Below are 22,806 nucleotides of genomic sequence, written 5' to 3' on the forward strand. Positions count from 1 at the left end.
TGCTCTCGACCACCGCCTTCCGTGATGGTACTTGTATGAATATATGAAACGGCTAATTTTCGTAGATCACCTTTGTTCCAGTCTCAATCTCTCTCTTTTCATACGCATTTTTGTCCGCATTAATCCTTTCGGTCCTCAACTTTTTTATCACTAAAAGAAGAAATAAATCTTTTGGATTAGCGAATTAGTTCGGACAAAGTGATTCTTATCTTTCATAGTAATGTATGAGAATAATCTCCATTATGATCCACATAACTATAGGATTTAGATATCATTTCCTCTTTTGGTGTTTGCGGCGTATACACAAAATATTTCATAAATTTGATGCCGAATAGATATTTATTACGATAAACAACAAGGCAGAAAAAATTAAGTACTGTTATACTGTTAATTCGCAGCTGATTTGACTGTCCATTAAGAGATTTTATATGCAAACAGCAATATAAAAATGACATATTTGGAAAACCATGTATTTTCCACTACAAAGTGTACAAGTGATTCCACAAGTCATTCCACTACGAGTGAAATAAAAAGGTACTGTAGGAGTACTGAGAAGGAGAAATAAATTTTTGTGTATATTATCGGTATATCTATATTTTCATTTATAAAAAAAAAAAAACAAAGTTGCCGCTGCTTGACAGAAACATTTTGTCGCATTTCTTTGAGCCCATTAGAGCCAAGTAACATTAAACGTTCACGAAAAATTGCAGCGTAACTACAAGTACATATAGTAAAAAAACGTTCGCTTTTTTTATTATTTTTAAAAGCGACACGGTAACAACAGCAAAATTTGGTATCCATTCAGGATACAAATATACTTCGGTAACGTGTGTGTATCTCGAAAAAAATGTACAATGGAATGTATATCATGTCGATTTCTTATAACGACTGACACTCATGACAAATCCATGCCGCACTTTACAAATATCTTAGAAATATTATAACGTTATACAAATCTCGTAAAATCATCATTTTAACGATTGCTTAATATCGCGATAAAATCAAATCGCGCATTGAAACTCTTTTTTTTACATTTTATTGTGATGAACGTAGTGGATCAATCAATGAATTAAATTATTATATTTCAACTATCTGCTGATGCTTATAACAATATCTTTCTCAGAAATCAGCACCTTCGATGTACATATGTAAAATATAACTCCAGCAAATGTTTTCACGTAATATTTAAAATGATATAATTATTATTTTCATAAAAATAAAATATTAATAAAAAAAATGAAAATATAGATGTATATTCAAAATATTTAATATATCTTTAAATAAAATTTATTTTTTATTTTTTGGTGATAACTATCTTAAAATTTTTATCGTCATTAATTTGAGATTTTTACTGAAGTTAATACTTTATATATATATATATATACATATGTATATATATAGAACATGCACGACATATACATATACATATATGTATACATGTGTATATGTACGTATATATATGAGAGACATCGTCTCTTTATGATATCTATATTACACAAATAAATTTCTATATCACAAATATATATTTCAACATCGAAAAAATTCGTCGAAAAGGCACGCCATATTAATATCTATTGTTTCAATTGCATTCATCTTAGATCGCGTTGAAAAAGGCACGCTTTAAGTCACATGGATATTTATATAATAATATAAGAATAAGTACGATAATATAATCAATAAAAGGAACACACTAACAGATTCAGAATAATTCACATACACCAACACATCCGTCTAAGAGTAACATCGTAATATATTCTATATTATTATCACGCGTGAAAGATTGTCCAGTATGTTAAAATTAAGATAATAATGAACTATGTGTTTTTTAACATTTTCTGAAGCTGAAAGATTGAGAAGATCATAAGCGATAGATTTTGATTATGAAATCAACTGCCTAAGTATAATGTCACCACCATATTATTCGTGATACTGAACCTCTTAATTAAAAGAATAATCGATTACTAAAATAATTAATAAAACATTAAATTATATACAATTAATATTAAAATTATATACAATTCACTTAAGTACGCTAGAAGGAAAGTTGAGAAAATCTTGCTTGTAAGATCTCAAGCCGTTTAATTCTTCCACCTTTCGAACTTGTTTACATTCGCAAAAGTTTCTTTGCGTCGCATCGTTTTATTTGAACGTATCAGCAAACAGGGACTGCTAAGTATAAGAGTAGATATTCGCTATATTTATATACAGTTCAACTCGAGAATTTAATGCTACGAGCTGCCTCTGGGCAAAGTTAATATCTTCGTTTCTGGAAGACGTTGATCCACCCTCGAAGGGGATCATGTATAATGAAATGAAAAGTGCGCTGTAGTGTGTAGCTATTTCGCTAATCGCTAAGAATGGTGAATCGTGTATAAATGATTAAATCTAAGGTCAGAGCGGTTGCTGCAAGAAGGCGAAGTATTTTGAATATTAACTATAAATCCTTTCGTTTAATTTAATTACCGAAATAGTTGCCTGTGTGTTTTTTTTTATTTCCTGAGCTTCGGCTATAAGATTATTCGATGAGTATTTAAAATTTAAAATTTTATCAATATAATTAAAAGTTTCAACCCGGCATATGTCACTTGTGATCATTTTTTAGAAGAGATTTTTAGAAATGTATATAGTAAACTTGAAACTGCTTCTTTTTATAAAATAATTTATATGTTAATTCATATTAAAGTCATTAATTTAAAGAGTTGTTAATCATTGTTGACAATTTAAAAAGTTGAGCAAATGTTTACTCATTAAAATTGAGCATTAATCGAGCACTTCCTCCCAATCAATAAATATAGAATATTCCTTGGGAGCAAGTAAATGTTGAGCGCATTTGTTTTGAGCAAATTACAAATATCAATGCAAATCCATTTCCAAGAGTAGTGTCTTTCGATATTCTTTCAATTCCCTCGAATTTGAAAGTCGATCAATTTAATTGGACATTTTTTTTATTTTTTATCAGAATTAATGGCTGTTAAATTACATTTACAGACTATAATTCCATTAATATCATTTAAATTTACATTGCTGTGGAATTTCGCAACGTAGTACATTGTGCCTTGGTTCGCGATAAAATTGTTATCGATTTCCCTTCGTTCTCGCGTGCAACGTCACTGACCTATGCAAAGTGCGCCGTCTTATACGCGCACGTTTGCTCGAAAGGCCTTTCATGGACGGAATGGCTGATAAGGATGCGATTTCTTAAGTTAATTATTATATATTTATTATTTATTATATATACTATAAAATCCTATATAGACACGCATTGTGCATAATTTGCAACAGAAATTTACGCACCGATCTGTAATTCAGGCCATTGATATCATTTTAATGATTGTAAAATACTAAAAAGTAATCGTAAAAACACGTGGACAGATTTCACAAACATTCTTTGATGTTTTATTGCTAAGACAAAAAGATTTGAAATCTAGAAAATCAATAAGTGCCAAAGAAAAATTTGCAAGAGAACTTTTTTGTAAATAAGAGATTTAATTACTAGGAAATATTGAATTTATTTATTATTTGATTCATTAATTTAATCTGTACATGTGGCATTAATTTTTTTTTCATCACAGTTAATACCGATGCACAGAATCTTTAGCAATGAATAGATAACTGTAAAAGATCTTAGTTTAATTGAAGAACTAGCGAAAGCGTAACTTTAAGGACACTTATACAGCCTAATATCTTCTGACAAAAGTGTTGGAATTAGTATATCAATTTCGTGGAAGCGAAATGTTTCGCGTTTCGCCAGCAGTTTAAGATCGGGAGAATAAAGTCGACAATTACACCGCGCGCGTCTATATCCCGCGAGCATATCGCGTCAATAATTATTTAATTAAGTCACACAGCCGCACGGTTCGCGGAGGCGTGACACGTATTCACGAGTCACTCCAAAAACTTACGATACTATATCATAGCAATAGCTGTGTACAAGTAATCTATTAGGGCGACATTTGTAGTTTCGACGTAGGAGCAACGTTATTTTTCAAATACTATTCCTTCAAAATGCAATTAATTCATAGTCGGAAATGAGCATGTGTCATTTCCCCAAGTCATCGAAAATGTCATTAACAGCAAATCACTTGTTTCATGACGGCGTTTAATGATTCAGGGATTATCGGGAAGTAAAATAATTATGTAGAAACACGATTATTCTCTGTGAGACTGTGGTCATTCATGGAACTATCGACTATGAATATCATGCACTGTTTAACGTACGTTAAAAATTGCGCGAGCATTCAAGAAAGACAAAGTGGCGGTATATCGAGCGATCTCTCATTCGATCGCGTTGCTACGTATGTTCCAATATCCATTAACAACGTAGCTCGAAAAACCGTTTGTAAAAACGTGAAAAATCTTATAGAATATTTCAATATGTATTCGCAGGACAAGACAAAGTAGCCACGTCACATTTTACGCATAATACGCTTCGCCACATCCTCTTTTCATTTTCCTGTCCACTTAAGCCAGAATTGTCCTCGATTCCAATATAGCAATCTTTTCCTCTCAACATTCTGTTCTTTCAATAAATATATATTTTTTTTTACAAAAGCAATTATCGCCACAAAAGTGTTCCCACTTACCTCAGAACTTCTACTCAGAACTACTACCAGAACCTCAAAACTCGTTTTTAGAACAAGTAAAAATTTATCTCTCTCAATGCTCCTCTCTTTTAATCTTAAGTACTTCAAAATGTTTCGAGTAAAGTCGAAAATAGTCCTGCTCATATTCTTATCGACGTTAAATATCCATAATTTGAAATCTTAAAACGAACTCTCGCGAGCCTTCGTCTTAAGCTGCGCGGCATCTGGGCTCGGTGTCATCGCCGGGTTATCGTAAGCATAGTCGAGGGTGGTATCTTCGCTAGCATGTCGTCGTGAAAGAGGAGTGCTTGTGGTGTTTGGTGTGGTATTAATCCCGTTACTATTACTATTGCTACTACTGTTATTATTCTCGATCTTGGTTTCTTGCTCCACCGTGCCACTTATGCTCGGTATGGTCAACTTGAGACCATTTTGCTTATTCACAGCGGCCTCGACGTCGTCTTGCACTTTGTTCTTATTGGCCTGTTGAAGCAACAACGAAATTAAGTGCTTGCAACTGCCTCGCAAACATCACGCAAGAAGTCAATTTTATCGGAATGATTATTTACGGCTTTACAAAATTAAAATCAGAAAGTATGAGAATTTATAGGAAACTACATTAAATTTTATTTGTTAATTTGCAATATTTTATCTCTGCACCTCGTTTAAGTTCGATATTTAAGAAATCTGTCTCAATATGAATGAACAGAGAAGCTTTTTAAAGAGGTCTATTCTTGTGGGTCCTTACCTTCAATTTTATATTCTTTCTGAATACAGTTTGCAAAGAATGCTGAATCCTTTTCCACCGTATTAGGGTTCTTCCCAGCAGGTACAGCATTCCAAACAATGAGAAACAGGTCAATGTCGTTGTGATCACAAACCTATACTTCAGTTTCTCGACCTCTTCTACAATAGAAGAATAGATTTTAACGACTAATATAAGAATTATGTAAGAAATCGAAATGATTACGTGTAGTGTATAGCTAATTCATTTTCGAAACCAATTCTTATATTGAAATTGTTATAAAAAATATTATAAGAAATATTCACAATGTACATTTTACGTAGAGAAATATGTATTATTTTCCATATAATATATAACCATTAGGAATCTCCGTGCAATTTAATTTCACGCAATAGATCGAACGTAAGTGATTTAAAAGAAACTAGGAACTAATTATCAATATAATCTCTTTTGTGCTCTGTAACATATCGCTTCGATTTCAAAAAAGATACGCGTAAGTATATCTAACATCCGTTCTCGTTGAAACCTCGAAAGTGAAAGTTGCCAGTTATGTTCTAAAGTAAAGTATAATGTTCTCTCGTATTAGAAAGGAAGACTCAACGTTAATACGAAACATTAAAACGAATAGTATGTTACAAAATGTTTACGATCACTTTTCTCTAATCGCAAATTATAATATAAGGCAATATAGGCATATATAAGATGGCATTAAAATATTAAAATAGTTTCTTAACAAAAGTTTTTATAACGTAACTGTACCTCGATTATAAATGTATCTAAAAATACATGCTTTGGTAATGAAAATAACTGCGAGATTGGCAAAGGTAAATTATAAATACCGGTCTTTGCGACCGTGCATCAAGCGGCAGTCGCGCAAGAATTACGAGCCGGCTGACGCCTGTGCGAGATTTGCGTCGTTGAAATCTCCGACTCGTCTGACTTCTCTCGAGGCGTGCGGTACTTCGCGGCAAAATTATGTGCATATTCTATTCGCATTTGTACCCACTCACCTCTGAGATCATCGTACTGTCTTGATTGATCCATGCGTTGGACATAGCGTTGATCATGAAGATAAACTGAAATCAGAGGAAACGACCAATAATTAATTCAGCATTTCGCACACTCGTAACATGTTTATCGCGTAAACTTTCCTAAAGTGTGCTCGAGAAGTTTCAACATTAAATACATTTCATTAATACTTCTTTATCAAAGTTTATCAGAAATTTATTTAGAAAGCGTTACGAAACTTAGCTATTAGCGACGCTACAAAACTCGGAAGATTTCTCCAACTATATAACTGTTGTACTACTATGTACCACCAGATATGCAACAGGGAAACTCGACGCTATTGCTCACATGTAATAAAAGTTGAATCAATTGCAGTTTTAAGAACAACAGTCAAGTGCATAAATCACATTGCCACTATTAATTGCCAGTATTATTTTAATAATAGTAATATAATGTTAATACATATTGCAATCTTTATTAATAAAGTTTGTTCTAATATAGAATAGGTCTAAAATAGAAAAAAGGATGAACAATATTAAAAATAAAAATATATTTATAATTAAAAATATCAATATATGCGTAAATTTTTACCAAATTGATTTTATTGATTTGTGAAGTAGGCATCTATTTTTAAGTCCACTACTCGAAGCATGTACTTTCTCTATGTCTATATTTCTTCCGACTCTATTTTGAAGAAAACCACATCAATTTCATAAAATTGATTCGGTTTACGCGCGATTGATCTGTCTATTATACTAACATCCTTTAGCACATTCGTCTTTAATTCGTTCTCCATTTCTTCTTATTCGAATCAATGGTCTACCTCTCAAAAAGTGTAAGTTCTCTGCGCGCCTGCGTAAGGCCGACGAAGTCGGTCGCGATAGCAACTCGTAACACAAACAATTCCGACCTACGATGCTTACGTGTAGCACGTGAGAATGCGATTATGCCTTATCCCAACCGTAAACGCGAGATGACCCCGTTCCAAATTGAAAAGAGTAGCAAACCCAGACCTGGGACGACGAGTTTGCGTGGATCGATCCGCGAAAACTTAGCCACGATGGCGATGGATAAAATTCGCAAGCAAAGGATACTCCAAATTGAGATATTTAATTGTTCAGAAGCATATACTGATTGTCAACGATATAACAGATAAATGTTATTGTATTGGACATTTAAATAATAAATTGACATGTTTAGACACGTGTTGTCATATTAATACTTAAAAAATTTACGTACGTCTCTTTAATATACATATAGCTAAAATGTATGTGCTATTCTATAACACGCTGCAATTCAGATTTGAATGGCTTAATTATGACAGGTTTAATTACAGCGCAATTTTAAAAGATGACAAATTAAAATATCCTAACGCTAATATAAGCGTGGAAATTTTTGGAATAATCTTTATCCATCGTTCTCTTACAAATCCCTCGAGTATCTCATATGAAAGAAACACGTCTTCCTCAAGAGTCCTATTTCATTGGACATTTTTACATTCATTACATAACACGTCGAGTCAACAAGTTCTCCCCCAACGTAGAAATTATATATAAGTCTGAACACACCGAGTTTACCGACATAACGTAACCGGACACCGTAACGGGGACTCTCAATGGGGAACCAGACAGAACTCTACACGGACAATTTTGTATGAACGTACGTTAAATAAAATCTCCCCTACCTCTCCCCCCCGTCACGCGAAGGAGCATCTTTGGATGTAGAGGCAGAGATTTTCATTCTTCGCGCGTCCCAAGAAGGAGCGGTGCCGCGGTTTCTCCTACCTGTCGGAGCATGAAATACATCTCCCTTTCCCCATTGCGAAACCGACGTTGAATACCAAGCAGGAATGGAAGGGAAAAAAAGGACGATGAAGAGGAGGACAGGGAGGGTCCGAGGAGGTTGAAAGAAAAAGGGCGGCGGCGAGGACGGAGGGAGGAAGAAAAGAAGCTAGGTGACTCATCGACCGTGTTCGCGTGTGGGAAGTCGGTAGGAACAGTCAGGTGCAAAGTCAACGGACCCGAGAACCCGGGTTCGGTTTGCTCGCTCGCTCGCTCGTCCGCCGCCGGCCGTACTCGGCAGAGGTGAACGACGGCACCGTATTGCTATCCGGTTTCCCGTACGCGCCGGCTCGCGTGAAAACAAGAAACCGGAACGACATCAGGACGATGCACCGCGATACGTGCAAGCACCGGATGAAAGGCGATCGGTCTATAAATTCAAGTTCGCAAAATACGAGCCGAAATATAAATCGTTATTTTTTTTTCAACAACTTTAAGTTTCGAACGCTTTCATCCTCGATTGCATATATTTTAGTCTACATTTTCGCGTTAGAAACATTTTCAAACGAAAGCTAATTGTAAGAGAATCATTTTACATGTACTTTTATATTTAAAACGGGTCTTGTTATATACTCGAATGACTGGGATCGCGCAATGAGTTTAACGATGATTTTTAAACGATGCATTATATAGCAGTAAAAAATTAATGATCGTCATATTTTAACAATTTTATTTGGATAATTTTCTCTTACATGGAAACTGGTTTATTACTCACATTGACAATCTTTTGCGCACTCCTCTGGCTGATAATTATGGCTCGTGACGTTACACGCGATCGCGCAAGGCCTGCAATGCTGATCGAAAGGGCTGCAGTACTCCGAGATGTTGCAAAACTTCTCGCCGCATTTGATACCCCGAGGATCGAGGTCGGCCAGCAGGACGTTTGGCAACACGGACAGAGCGACGATAGTTGTCACTATCAATGTCATGCTGTTTACGGTTACCTCCAGGAACACTCAATCGAAGCAATACCGGGTCGATGCGCGGTGGATTTAGTCGAGATCGCCAACCGGTTTGGCGCTCTTTCTTTTTCTAATTGTCCTTTTCGCCTTTTTCTTCTTCTTTCTCCTTCTTTATCTCGAATTACGGATCTAGGACACAATCATGACTCGGATGACTCTCTCGCGATCCACAGTCGACGCTCATGATGATCCTTAACGGTACTCGAAAAGTATACCTCGAAAAGGCTCCATGCTCGTGGCGCTAAAAGGACAAAGAAACTTTTATTATATGTAAATGTTACTTTCTAAATTATACATGTACAATAGGGCACTGAGAACTTATTGATATCTTGATGTCTAAAAAAAATCGGCCAAAGAATTCGTCTATTAAACAATACAATTATAAATTCTCTGTTACGATTGCAGAGAGAAAGACTTTGCGATAATTTAATTATGTTTTAAATGATAATGTATTTATCATATAGCGAGTTAGCTGACACTGACAGTAATAATGATTGTATATAACAGATTTTTAAACGTCCTAATGAAGACATGACATAACAATCAAAGAAAAACATATAGTTATGAATTCAGAGAGAGTTCGCTAGGTGTCTTAATCGTAACTTAAGTAACATGCGATTCGATTTAGTAAGACTATAAATTTTTTTACGGTTTTTTTTTCGTTTTTAATATTATCGCTAAAACTAAAATAATTTTTCAGCAATCCCTACAAAAGAAGAATACCTTGTTCTTTAATTTAATTTGTAAATCATGCTCGATGTAAATTCCAGATGAAAAATATATAGTTATCGGATTTCGAGGAAGTCGCAAAGGAATATGAAAATTCGAGGGCGATTCGTACAGTGTAAATGTATTTAGAGAGGACTCATTTAGAACGATTCTATCGCCGGAGACCTCTGAATAGGCAAATGTATTTTATTCCGTTGGTTACGTCCGATTGCGTCGCGATGCCAGAAGATGCGTCAATGCCTGCAAAGTGACACGCATCACTTCAAACACCTGTGTTAACGCATATACGTGAACGCGGCTGGATGCATCAAAATGGCCTCCAGTGTCGCGCAACAGCGGAGATACTTTCGCCTACCTATACTGACGACCTCGTTTTATTGTCACATCCCGGACTATGTTTTATAAATTACCTGCGGCCTGTCGTTCTTGACAGTGCTTTATATTCCTTCGATTGCGTGACGTTTGCGTAGGTGACGGGACATTTTTTATAGAGTCAATAACGTACTTTCAACGGCTATAAATTATGATGGCATTATCGAAAATTGCAATAAACAGATCTATAAATCTAAAAAATTCTGCTGTCCAACGAATTTAAATTAACCGACAAATGAGACAGGTATAAAAACCAGGTATGCTCGGAAAAGGTGTAATCCGTAGACGTTTTCGAAATAAGATATAATGAGAGACTAATATTCTCAGGGCCGCTTCATATCGCGGTTGTGACTCATTCCTCGTATCAACCAGCGAGGTAAACGTTTGCTTCGTTTCCTACGTAACTTCGTGGCAAAGGAAAATTGCTCTCCGGCGACTAGCTGTCGATCATAGCCGAGAAGACCGAATTATTTCGATCAATCAAAATATTCAATCGCGATTTTTTTCTGGGTGCTGTATTTTTTTGCTCATTCTGTTGAAAATCTGAGAGAATTAATCAATATTAATTCTTAATTAAATTAAATATCCAAACTCTTAATTAAATATTTAATTTAAAAATTAAAATCGACTATGTCAAATTAGTGATTATTGCGATTTATATATAGGATTATCTTTTCAGGTGTTTGCAATTCAATGCTTATACTGTAGTTGCAAAATTCGAAAAAATATCAAAATGAAAAAATATTGTCACGATTGAGTATTGTCATAATTGCAACATAGCGATGCGTCAAGTTGTTATGACATTCTCGGCCGATGTTTCGGAATATACATACGATCATACGTGCCTTTTGTTACATTTTGCCAACGCTATTACGGCATATCGCGTGTCTTTAATGCGCAATCAGTTATCGGATATTATATGTTTCTGTAGAGCATAACTTCACTCGCAATTACGTGCGGATACACATTATAACGCGAATGCTCGTTGCAATTCACTATACGTGAGATCAGCGAGCGCTATGGTACATCTGGTACCGAATGTACACAATACGTGTCGACGCACAATGCTTTGGGGTGTTGCCCGGTGTTGTAACAAATGGAAATCGAATGCGAACACATGGTACAACTTACTGGAATTGTCGTATGAAATAAAGCGACGGCAAACTGTTTAAAGCAAACAGAATATAGAAATTAATATTGTAAAAGACCTGTATCGTTTATTTGTATTGGTATTTTATACAAGATACGTATTTTTACGGTCACTTTTTATATAATATTTCTCAAATTTCAAAAATATAACTTCTAAGTATTATAATTTCGAGTAATATCAAATTTGAGTTTGAAAAGATAAATCCTCGAGAAGTAAACTCGATATGATTTATTCAAATACGAGTATTTCTTGAAACGTAAAGAAATAGGAAAAGCATATTTGTCAGTATTTCTGACATTTATCAAATATGAATCGAGAAAATAAGTCATAAATTCTAGATAGAGAAGAATTTGTGCTACAGCAAACATGATCTTCATATTTGGTTTATACAACATTATCTTTATATTCCATATATGGCTAAATATTTCAACGGATGCAATATATAATTTATATATTATATATATATATATCCTAATATATATATATAGTTATTAAATAAAATAAATAATATAAAATAACGTTAATATATAAAGCTTATTATTATTATACTTATTTCGCGCTAGAAAACATATTTACATTACTGTGCGTTGGTTAAAGAAAAAAAAAAAACTCAGGAAAATATTAAATAAAAAAGTTTTTTAAAAAATTTTTTATGTCTTTCAAATTAATCAAAATCAAAATTTTGTTTAAAATATATACATTAATACACAATACATTTAAAAATTATATGACATAAATTGGCTTCTGTAAATTCTTTTTTTCTCGAAGATCTGATTTGCTGTATCTAATAATTAATAGTCATTTATAGATCCAAATCCATCAGACCAAAAGAATTTCAGTGGCAATGTCTCTTGAAGTGATTGAGAGCCTTATCTCCTCCGTCAATATTATTCTAGAACGTCGCGTTCCGACAAGTTTCCAGACATCAAGCTCGCAGGTCCACTTTTCATTAAGCAGCGTCTCGATCTTGCTGTTTTTATCCCGCGATAACGGACAGCGTCGCTAACTGTGCTGCGCTCGACCTCTCCACATCGAACGACGTTCGCCGTGGAAAGTCCGAGTAGAAGTCAGAGGTAGGCGGTGGACGTGCACGGTCGGGACACAGGAATGTTGCCTGACTGGTTCACGAGGAGGCTTTTACGCATGGCGAACGTTACGAACCCGAATACGTCGTCGATATACTCGCGCTCAAACCTCAACTACGATCGAAGGAATGAATCACGAATCAAAGTCGTCCGAGTCTACCGGATATTATAATAACTAGCGCAATGTGTACTGATTATTTCTGGGCTGATATAACTGAGGAGTTGAACGCGGTAACAGCATAAATAAGACTTGCGCTATATTGTTGCAGAAATCTTTATTTTGAATTTTTTGAACACTGGGACTTTTCCATATGACAAACTTGAACATTATGACTGACAAAACTAGAATTTTTTTTGCTCCTTTTACTTGTTTCCTTCTATCTTCTCGCAAGTTAGATTTTAAAGCTTAAACTTATTTTTTTTTTTCAAAATTATGTAAATATGTGTTATTATTACGTCCAGTTCTTAAATTAATAGTTGTTAACACAAAGCAAACTCTTCGATTGATTCCAATTTTGAAAACATTTTTCTCTCAATTCAAATATCCAAATACTAATAGTATTTGAGTTGCAAATAAAAATAATATGACAAATAAAAAAAACCTTGAAATTATCTTTGAAATCAAAGTCCTCTATAAGTTTAATTTTACAGCCCATAGCGATGGATCAAAACACGCGATCTAAAGATATCGCCGGGCAAGTATCCAGAGAGTGCTTCCTGTAATCTAGCAAATAGCAATACGTAACTACTGCCACTACACATAGTCATTTTAATTAGACAGGATGACTCATATCGTCACACGTACTCGGTATCTCATTTCTCGTAACATCTTTTGCTCATTGATAACGCCGCGCATGCACGCAGCCTTGTCACGTTTACGTCAGAACGAATTGTCGCGGGAAGCCGCGTCACACGCGCGATCATCTTCCTTATGACGAAACGTCGCAAATGCTGCGGTAGCAATCTCGGAAGAAACTGCGTTCGCGAAGTAATCACGACGCCGCGTTTTCCAATCTCGCATAACCGATAAACTATAGGACGAACGTCGCTCGACGAGCAACCACGTGCGATGAGCTACTAATTAGTTAGTCGCTCTCATTACGACGTCGTCTAACGCTCGATTCGGATGGTTCAAAGATTTTCCACACTGATTACGATTGCAACGGTGTAACGTCACGCTCGATTGATTCGTCCTTGCACGAGCGAGTAAAGCTGCAATGCATATTTAACGAGTTTTCGGAAAGCATCGTCCGATACCGGAATTATGTAACAATTATTAAAAACATACTACATGAGCGATGAACGACATAGATCCTTGAAAAATCGACGAATTCTTTGGCCATTTCCAGTCGATAGTTCTTTTAAAGAAAATTCGGCTGGGTGTCATAATCTTTTCATAACTTATTCCTTTCCGTAACCAAGCACAAAATTGAAATTTTGTCGAACAAAGATTTAAAAATTTTATCAAACTACAATTTTGAAATCTTGGAGCTTGAAATAAAATTCAGGACTATATCTTATTTCATGCTATTTACGATTAACTTATTTTGACAACAGAATATTTTTATTTTCGATAGTTAACAACTTTCACTTTCATTAAACAGCGCGGGGACACTGGCTCCAAGTTAAAAATAGAAAATCATTCAGGTAAGATTTTTAGTAAGTTTTCTCGAACATCGTGTAAATTCTAGCATATGGTACCAGTGTTTCCAAGCAGTGGGGATCAATATTACACGTATAGCAACATTACACATAGAAGCAGTGGGTCGATACTGTACGAATAAATTGTGAAATTATCTCGATCCACGTCAAGCCCACCGGTCTTATTTATGCAACTATGTGATCGTTAAAATCTCCGCTCGTAACATCGTACATATCCCGCGTGCTTTCGATATGCGCACTTCGCTCCTATACGCCGATCGGCTCTAATTCGATTCGAGCACCTCAGTAACCGGATTCTCGCGCATCTGATGACAATGATAAGCTCGACAACAGTCGCGAATAACGGTATATGGTAACGATGGTAACGATATATATTCGCGATTGAATATACGTAAATTAAAAGTATTCATATATTTATATATATCGAAAAAATATTAAAGAAAAGCGTCTAAAGAATCCTGAACTATTAAGACATTGATCAGACATATTTATTGTATCATAGACATTTATATATCGTGATTTAAAGATGAAGAAGAAAAAATTTTATCTACTTTCGGAAATAAATTATGAAAATCTCGCGCATTAACTTTGAACAAGTTCTAAGCTTCGACTACCTAATTTTATGACGCAACATCAGGGAGAGACGAGTTGCGCCAAACTCCGCTAAATCTTCACACGCAATTTTGCAATTACAATTACAAATGCGATAGATCGCTTACCGAGGTCATCCGTGAAGCGCAGTCCTTCGCGCGCGCCCCGGATGTACGCACGCACCCACGCACCCGCGCGCGATCACGCGCTACGCACCCCGACGTCCTCGGATTCCTGCGTCGCGCGGAACGCGGACGCACAAGCGTACATCGTTATTCGCTTCGTATGCAAACTCGCGAACGCGCACCATCGACGGTCATCCGCGCTTGACTGTCGATCGCGAAAACGCCAAACCGAACGGAGTTATAGCGGTGGCGGCGAGTTCCCTCAGGTTTCCGAGACTCCCACCTCTTCGAGAAGTCACTTCGTCCCCTCCAACCAGCGCACCTGTCTCCCTGCCCTCGCCGTTCACCTATTCCTCCACCTCCCCCTGCGCGTTTCTGTTTGCCTCTTTTTTTCTCTCTCTCTTACCTGCCATTTACCTGTTGCCAGCTTGCGCGCGCACTCGCAATCCATGGTTCGAACTGCCATCGGAGATTCACAGCCGACGTTGATGGCACGTGTTGACGTGTCAAGTACGCGAGCACGTGACTCTGATGCGCTCTGATGACCGCGGAAGATGCAAACGCATCCTCCGAAGTCGGAAGACCGACAGAAGTCTGATTTTTGTCTTTTTATATAATGTATATAATATCTGTTCCTTTTCACACACAGAAAGAAATTTATAAATCTATTCTTTGCAATGTAAAAGAATACATCTTTTAAAGTATAACATAAAATTATGTTTCTTATGTATTTTTAATCGAGATAACTGGTATGAAATTTTCTTTCACATTATTTTTCCATAGAATTACCTCCTATTACAAGAATTTAAACCATTCGACTAACGGCGGCAATACACGAGATAAATCCCAGGTAGCAGAGTAACGTCAAATGACGCATTCCGTCTTAATGACGTTTCCAATATCATCGAGACATCTTTAGACGTTTTGCTACCTGGAATTTAATATTTGTTATCGATAAAATATGCTCACTTGCAATGCGAAACGTGATAACGATGTAAGACAGTTATGCAAATATAGATATCGAGGCAGTAAACGTATACCCGTACGAATAGTGGGATGACGACATACATATTTATTGCGTATTAAATGTTCATACAAAGATATAACAATGACTCTCGCGTATTCGCGGCGCTACAGGTGCTAACATTATTATTGCGGATTAATATTGTTGTTCCGGAGGAAACGAATTATTGCGCGCAAGAAGGTTGATTGAGGGGTCGATTTGTCGGGGGGAGGTCGATATGTCGAACCACTTTGGTGCTGTCGTTTGTGCGTTGTATGGAACGGATGCTGCGAGCCGTCGGGAATTCCTTAAAACGATTTCGGAAGGCGAGACTCTCGCGGGCGTCGGCTCATCGTTGACTCTATTCTTCGTTGGAGCTTCGATATTCGTGTTAATTCGCTTCAAGAGATCACGATGCTTATCGAATTATTGCGCATTGCAAGACGATATGCGCGTGAGAGCGCTATAATACTAAAGAACAAAAGGAGAATCCTAAAAAAGATTCTTGAAATCCCTCGCGACACCCCTGGTTGAGTATATTGCTCATTGACCATAGGCCCATTGACCCGCCGATTATCACGCTAACGTTGGTCCCCCATAATCATTGAAAATATACCCAGCGCGATTGTGCCCATTGTTGAAAATTGTTGCGTTTTGAGTCCTCCCCATTGTCTGTATGTACCGTTATTGATTCAAAATGTATAACCGAATGATCGTCAGAACATCTCGGTGGACCGTGGGTATCAAGACCACTTCCGGAGGAAGTGTTTTTTTCAACCAGGGACGTATCCGCGATGTGGACGACAGCAATTCGCGGGATCGATTGTGAATGATCGGGAGGATGATTCGAAATGAGCAGAGATGAATTCGGTGATCAGCGAGCGAATCCTTTTGCGGAAAATCCTCCGATCGCATCCGATCGGTTTCTAGTATAGGAATGAAAATCTCTATGATAGTCAGAGAGGACCTCAGTTCGATAATTTGTGCGTTTAGCTTTTGATCGTTTGTGATTTCTAACACAGTAATTGTCGTGAACACCCTGTATAAAGTATTCCCTGCTGCTCCCGGTCGTCTCGGCTCTCTTCCTGTTAGCTACTGAAAACACGATGCAGATGTTTTGTTTGCTCTTTTACGGTTTTGGCGTAATGTTGACATCGATTGACACGTTCCGTTCGCGCTTGAAACTTGGCGAACTTCGTTGGGCGCATCCGACGCACCGTAATCTACGCACGCAAACCACGCATACGACACATCCTCTTCTTCGTTCAATCCGCCTCTGTCTCGAGCGAGGTCATTCCGGTCTGAAACGTTTCGATGGGGAACTGACGGAGAAACACACCACGGTTTGACCCCGTTTTCAGCCCACGAGCGCATACTCGTTGACCGCAGGTACCGGAAATTATCGTACTGGTGGTTCTTGCCGTCATTGAGGATGCACTCGGCGATTGTCGATTGATGGAACATTAGTCCCTTTGGTTATCTAACACGAGCCGTTGGGTGGAATAATGATATAACTCGGTAACAATGAATCATAAATTTTAGGGAACATAACATCTAACTATCCTTATGTTTTGTATGTTAATATCTCTATAACCGTATTATACTTATTTTTTTTTTTAATATCCGATTATCCTCTGACATGAATTTTTAGATTTAAAAAATCGAGGAAACGTCGAAAAGATGGATAAAAGATGTATCATCTTCAATTTGTCATGCCCGATGGCTCATACGTCGCAAATGACTCAGGGTTTATTCCCTCAGTAATTATGGGCAGCAAGGGCACTTTCGCGCAATTTTCCAACCAAAGCAATAATCTCACATCTACGCACTCTCTCTCTCTCTCTCTCTCTCTCTCTCTCTTTCTCTCTTTCGCTCCGAAGCGCATTCGTGCGCGACACGCGTTCAACGCGAATCGAGCGGGCGCCAGATCGCCATTAATCATTATTATTATTACGATTGCAATCCGTAATTAGTGAACGGGTAGCGCATAGTTGCACATTCAACATATCGTGATCGGAAAGGCTTTTCACGTTCCATTCCCCAACCATTATCGGATTTGTTTTCATTGCGAGATAGTTCTACTAATGCTGTCGATACGAACCGGGTAGTTTCTGTATCCGAACAACTCGAACTCGATCGCGAAGTTAAAGTCCAAAATAAAAATTCGCGAAAAACTCTTCACCTTGAATCACATCACGAATTTTAATCCAGAAAAGATCGACAATTTGATCCTTAAACTCGTTAAAATTTAGAAATCAGTAATTTTGAATTAATGAAGAAATACATCTAAAAAATTACCTTCCGAATCACAAATTTAGATAGTAAACGTAATGTCTCTTACAAGAATAGAAAAATAAAAATTGTTGCTGTCTCGTTCTCAATCACGATCCACCGATGGACAGATAGACAATATACTCGGCGATATAATCACCGTATTACACACGTATGTTCTACGAATTAAGTTGCCTTTGCGTGTTGCAGATTGCGCGAGGGTGCAACAGCAAAAAGCCTGGCCGGAACTTGTACGTTTACCGTTTATCCTTGCGAGCGAACTAGCGGCCGCGACTACATGTTCGTTCGGACCTTCGTGTCGCTCGTTTCGCTATAGACTCGAATTTTCGTCTGTGTACAATCGAACTCGCGTGCGATTGATTTAGTTAGAGGAACAATCCGACGAGATATCGGCGCTCTGCGTCGGTATATATCGCTTGCCAGGAGTGACAATGTGAGTTTCATCAACGTCTGCGGGTAATTCGATCGCATACGCAAGCTCGAGCTTCGGTTTCTTGCGACAAAGCACTTCAAGTTGTGGCCAGTAGCTTTCACGAAGAAGACGAAAAGTAAGGCGATTTCTCGGGTGACAGACGGAAAAGATAACAGATAAAATAAATTGTCAAATTATATCAACAACACTTAGCGATAGAATAAACAAAGCGCCGAAATAATATAAAATACAACACATCAACGAAACACACTCTAGTCCGGGGATAGAAATAAAAACACAATTTTAAACGTTCCGTTACCTGATCATTTTTATTGTTCTTAACAGACGTCGATGAAATTCGCACGGGACTAATTTGCGTTTTCTCTTACTTAAATTCAGTCTCTTCACAGACCACTGCGTTTGCCGTATTAATTCGTGACTACATTAATACAAAATATATTTTATTATAATTTATGTAGTTAATTAATAATAATAATATTTATAGCTTCTTTTACACTGGTGGCCACCAAGAACCCGGCGTCTGTCTCGTTTTCCGTTCGGTTTTTCGGATTACAGGGTGAAAGAAGAAGAAGTGGGGCACCGCGGTGTCGACCTGAAGAATCAAGATTGATTAACCGCTATCAAAGTTGATTTTCAAACAGCCGACGGGCCACGGATAGACGGAATAGTAGGGGCAGGGAAACTTGGAGAGGAGACGCGGGATTTTGGCCTAAATAGACATATTTACACGAAAGGCCGAAAGGACAATTTCATTTTTTTCGCGCAATAAGCGTATTCCGAGAGGTAATTTCGTTGATTTCGATTTTAACTTGAATTTCGTGAAAAATGGAGAAGTTTACGCAAACGGATCGGGGATGAACGCCGCGTTTGCGGGCCACCCTTCCTACAGAAGATTGTTTTTTTTTTCATACCCATTCACGAAGAATTTGTTATCCTAATATTTAGTTCTATAAAGCGCTACTATATTCTAAAATTTAATGCAATTTGTGTCCGTGTCTCGTGTACGTGTATGTTTTTCGTATTATCTGTTGTTACGTGTTATATATATCGGTGTAAGATCTGCACTTCTTCGAAATAAAAAATTACCGCTTCAAGACATGACGCGTAGGCGCTACGTTCGACGTTAAATAAATATATAATCAATGAAAAAATATATCATTAAAAAGTAGGTATACAAATAGGGGCAGGGGATTTGGTATTGTTCTTTCGACGAATCATAATACATTGCGTAAATAATTTCTTTCGCGTCCATACCCTGCACGCTCCACCAGCTCCCGCCAATCCGCCTTTATCTTAAATGACTTTCACATTATTATTCGAAAAACATTACAATCGTTATTACGTTAAAAACTTCCACATTATAAATCTAGAATGCACGACAACGTTCGCACCTGGTGATGCTGCAACCACGAACTTCGCACTATCGATTTTTTCCGATCGATAGTATATAATTTATATATATCCCGAATATAAAATTAAATTGTACAATTTAGAACATGCATATACATATTATGTATATATATCTGTTTTGTATTTAAATATACCTCTTTCTTTTTGTTTTACCAGTTTTACCACATGACCAACTTCGTTCTCGCAACTTCTTCCTTGTTCGCCTTCTTGCACATTTACATACACTTCTTCTTCTGAAACCTTTCTCACTCATTCTCTCTCGTTCTCTTACTTCAATGTTACGCGTTCCACACATTTTTATAATAATTATAATTTAACCTCATTTTCCGAATTCGTATTAACCAACAAATGCCTCACGTAACCGAAACATCTGTAAAATATGAGATCATATCTGCCAAGGGACACGCTTTCAACTTTTCGGCGCGCGCGTTATTACAATACCACGAGAATCCGCGAGCGTGTTCCTCGGCCCTCGACGTAGGCGCGCGTCAAGAATCCTTACACTATAATTGTATTGTATTTCTTAGATTCATTAATGTAATGGGCTCTTCGTACCGCAGCGAAAATTCGCGTTTCCGAGCCGTGATAAAAATTTTGCAAACAAAATGCGAGATACCCTCGAGAAACCTATGTTCCATTTCCGTTGCTCCTGTCCCGTCGACAAAGTTGTCTCGCTTAATTTTAAACATCTTGGACTCGGAAATAATCGTGAATCTCAATATTATCGTTTTTCCAAGTGATTCCGCCTGACCATAGTCTTACAGCTAATGAACGGAACACGCGGACGCTTCATGCACTCTCTCCTCTCTCTCGATTTGGTCGATTCTCTCTCGTCATTTGAACCCGTCGTCGTTGTCGTCGTCGTCGTCAGGCGACAAAGTCGTGTGGTAGCTAATCGCGCGGTTGACTCTGTCGCGCATTCTCTTCGGAGAAACGACTGAACAGAAGAAACACATTCAGTACGCGCGATGTGCGCCAGAAAGAAAAACAAGCAAGTGAAAAAGATAAGGGAAAAGGGGGAGACCACACGACAAAAAAAATTTATCTCTTTCTTTTTTATATATACACATACATACCCCCACAATCAAACGCTCACATCCAAGCAAAATACCAAATTTTGTGTTTGTATTCGTCTTGTATTGCTGGTTTACTACGATATAGTTCTACAACTATATCGTACTTCGCGATACGCTTCTATTTTCTTCACTAACTATTTCTTTCTTCTTCTGTCTCTCTCGCAGGCATACCGATGATACAACACGCATCACCACACGCATACACCCGCGCGCTTTTCCTTTCTTCTCACGGAATAACTTCGCGAACGACGATGTCGCCGCGCGCGGTTAGCAATCTAATCGTACGCGCCATGCTTGCACGAACATGAACATGTAGAAAATGGAAATAAAAATAAAGAAACGAATACGCGATGCTTCTTTGATCGTCTAGACGCGTTTGTTTGATCGCTGAGACTCTGAAAGGGAAATTAAAGAGGAGTGAGGGTATTCGGGAAGGTCTAGACGACAAGATGGATCCTTACACGACGACTCCCTAACACAGTACAATTAAAAACATCGAAGAGATTTCATTTCCGCGTGAGGATCGCTGTCAGCGGACATCGACGCCGCGCTACTCTGTACATCACTGAGCGGAAACAACAGAACAAACGTGAAAAGTCGAAACGAACGAAGAATTTTTCGTGCGACAGCGATCCTGCGGTTCCTTCCCGCGGCGGTCGTGTCTTTCTTCGCTATTGCGTGCCTCGCGCCCAAAAATTGGTCGTTCTGTTGCACGGTCAGCCGACCCAGTGACGTCACACATACACACACACAAACACACACACACACACACACACACATACACATGCTATTAGAAGTCGGAGTCGCGATCGAGGGATGACTCAACGATGGATGATGCTCAAGCCGTACCGCTTCTTCTCCTTCGCTCTCGTCGTTCCATTTCTTTTCTTCTTGCTTCTCTCTCTCACTAACGAAACAACCATATGTCTTCGCGTCCGCTTGAACATCATCCTGCTGCTTTTGCTACTGCTGTTGCTGATCGCGCTACAAATCCCATTTGTTGTAACTGCAGAAACACAGGTTCCAGCAACCCGATCGTGTCGCGCGAACGTCGCCGCGATTTCCGTTGTCGCCGCCACCGTTGCTGTTGTTCCCCGGACGATTGTTGTTGCTGTTGCTACGGTGCACCATCACGATGTTGTCGGTGATGGTGGCGGGGTCGAGGGGCCCGTTGGTAATGGCGCAAACGGTAAGCAGGCGAGCGCCGTCGACAACACTAACGGGTCGCTGACTGTCCTATACTCAAATGCTGCTCGAGTTACCGCTTGGTTCGGCGGCCTTGTCGGTGCTGTTGATCCGCTGGCTACTGCTCTCGGGCGGCGACGGTGACGCCCCGCCGTCCTCTGGCTTGTGCAACGGCGGTTTCACTCCGTTCTGCACGTAGTGAGTTAGCCGGGTAGGCAACGAGCCCGCGTTCAACTGATAGAATTCGACCAGCTGTAGTAGATCGTAGAACTTGGTCGTTCCCTTATCGAGGGTGTATAGCCAGCAGTTGCGACGCTCATCAAAGATCTGAAAGGACCAATTCGGGGATGGGAAGTTAATATTATATATAAATATAATCTATTAAAGAAAGATATTACGAAGTTGCCCGAAAAAATCTCAAATCGAATAGAATGATTCACAGCATGAAAAAACAGCGCGTACTTTTTCAGACGACAAGAATAAGGATCGACAGAGATTTAAAAATAGCTAGAAAACTCTGTTATCGAATCTCTAGAAACCGCTGTAACTGATGT

General features: G+C 38.0%; 2 protein-coding genes across 11 annotated transcripts in view; both read right to left on the reverse strand.

The window, feature by feature from the left end:
• Positions 1-578: 578 nt before the first annotated feature.
• Positions 579-15,096, reverse strand: LOC143899573 (uncharacterized). Its single transcript, XM_077409931.1, has 5 exons — positions 14,857-15,096; positions 8,893-9,380; positions 6,339-6,404; positions 5,332-5,489; positions 579-5,066 (listed from the first exon to the last, which is right to left on the reverse strand). The coding sequence occupies exons 2-5, from the start codon at positions 9,104-9,106 to the stop codon at positions 4,764-4,766; spliced, it is 741 nt and encodes a 246-aa protein (XP_077266057.1). The 5' UTR covers positions 9,107-9,380; positions 14,857-15,096; the 3' UTR covers positions 579-4,763.
• Positions 15,097-15,902: 806 nt separating this feature from the next.
• LOC143899662 (growth factor receptor-bound protein 14) overlaps positions 15,903-22,806 on the reverse strand; it is a 251,125-nt gene continuing 244,221 nt past the window's right edge. For all 10 annotated transcript variants that reach the window (XM_077410092.1, XM_077410091.1, XM_077410093.1 and 7 more), the window contains one exon: positions 15,903-22,579. In XM_077410092.1, coding sequence (XP_077266218.1) covers positions 22,310-22,579 — 270 coding nt within the window. In that variant the 3' untranslated portion in view covers positions 15,903-22,309. The remainder of the gene's footprint in view (positions 22,580-22,806) is intronic.

Source organism: Temnothorax americanus, unplaced genomic scaffold (assembly GCF_048541705.1).
Source record: "Temnothorax americanus isolate GAGA-0224 unplaced genomic scaffold, ASM4854170v1 Scaffold28, whole genome shotgun sequence".
Taxonomy (NCBI): domain Eukaryota; kingdom Metazoa; phylum Arthropoda; class Insecta; order Hymenoptera; family Formicidae; genus Temnothorax; species Temnothorax americanus.

What these genes read in the sequence shown, in the direction of transcription:
- LOC143899573 (XM_077409931.1), bottom strand. Translation starts at nt 9,106, where the DNA reads ATGACATTGATAGTGACAACTATCGTCGCTCTGTCCGTGTTGCCAAAC. An exon ending in GTGCGCAAAAGATTGTCAAT is followed by an intron (nt 6,405 to 8,892) that starts GTGAGTAATAAA and finishes CTCTGATTTCAG; the next exon opens with TTTATCTTCATGATCAACGC. An exon ending in ACAGTACGATGATCTCAGAG is followed by an intron (nt 5,490 to 6,338) that starts GTGAGTGGGTAC and finishes CTTCTATTGTAG; the next exon opens with AAGAGGTCGAGAAACTGAAG.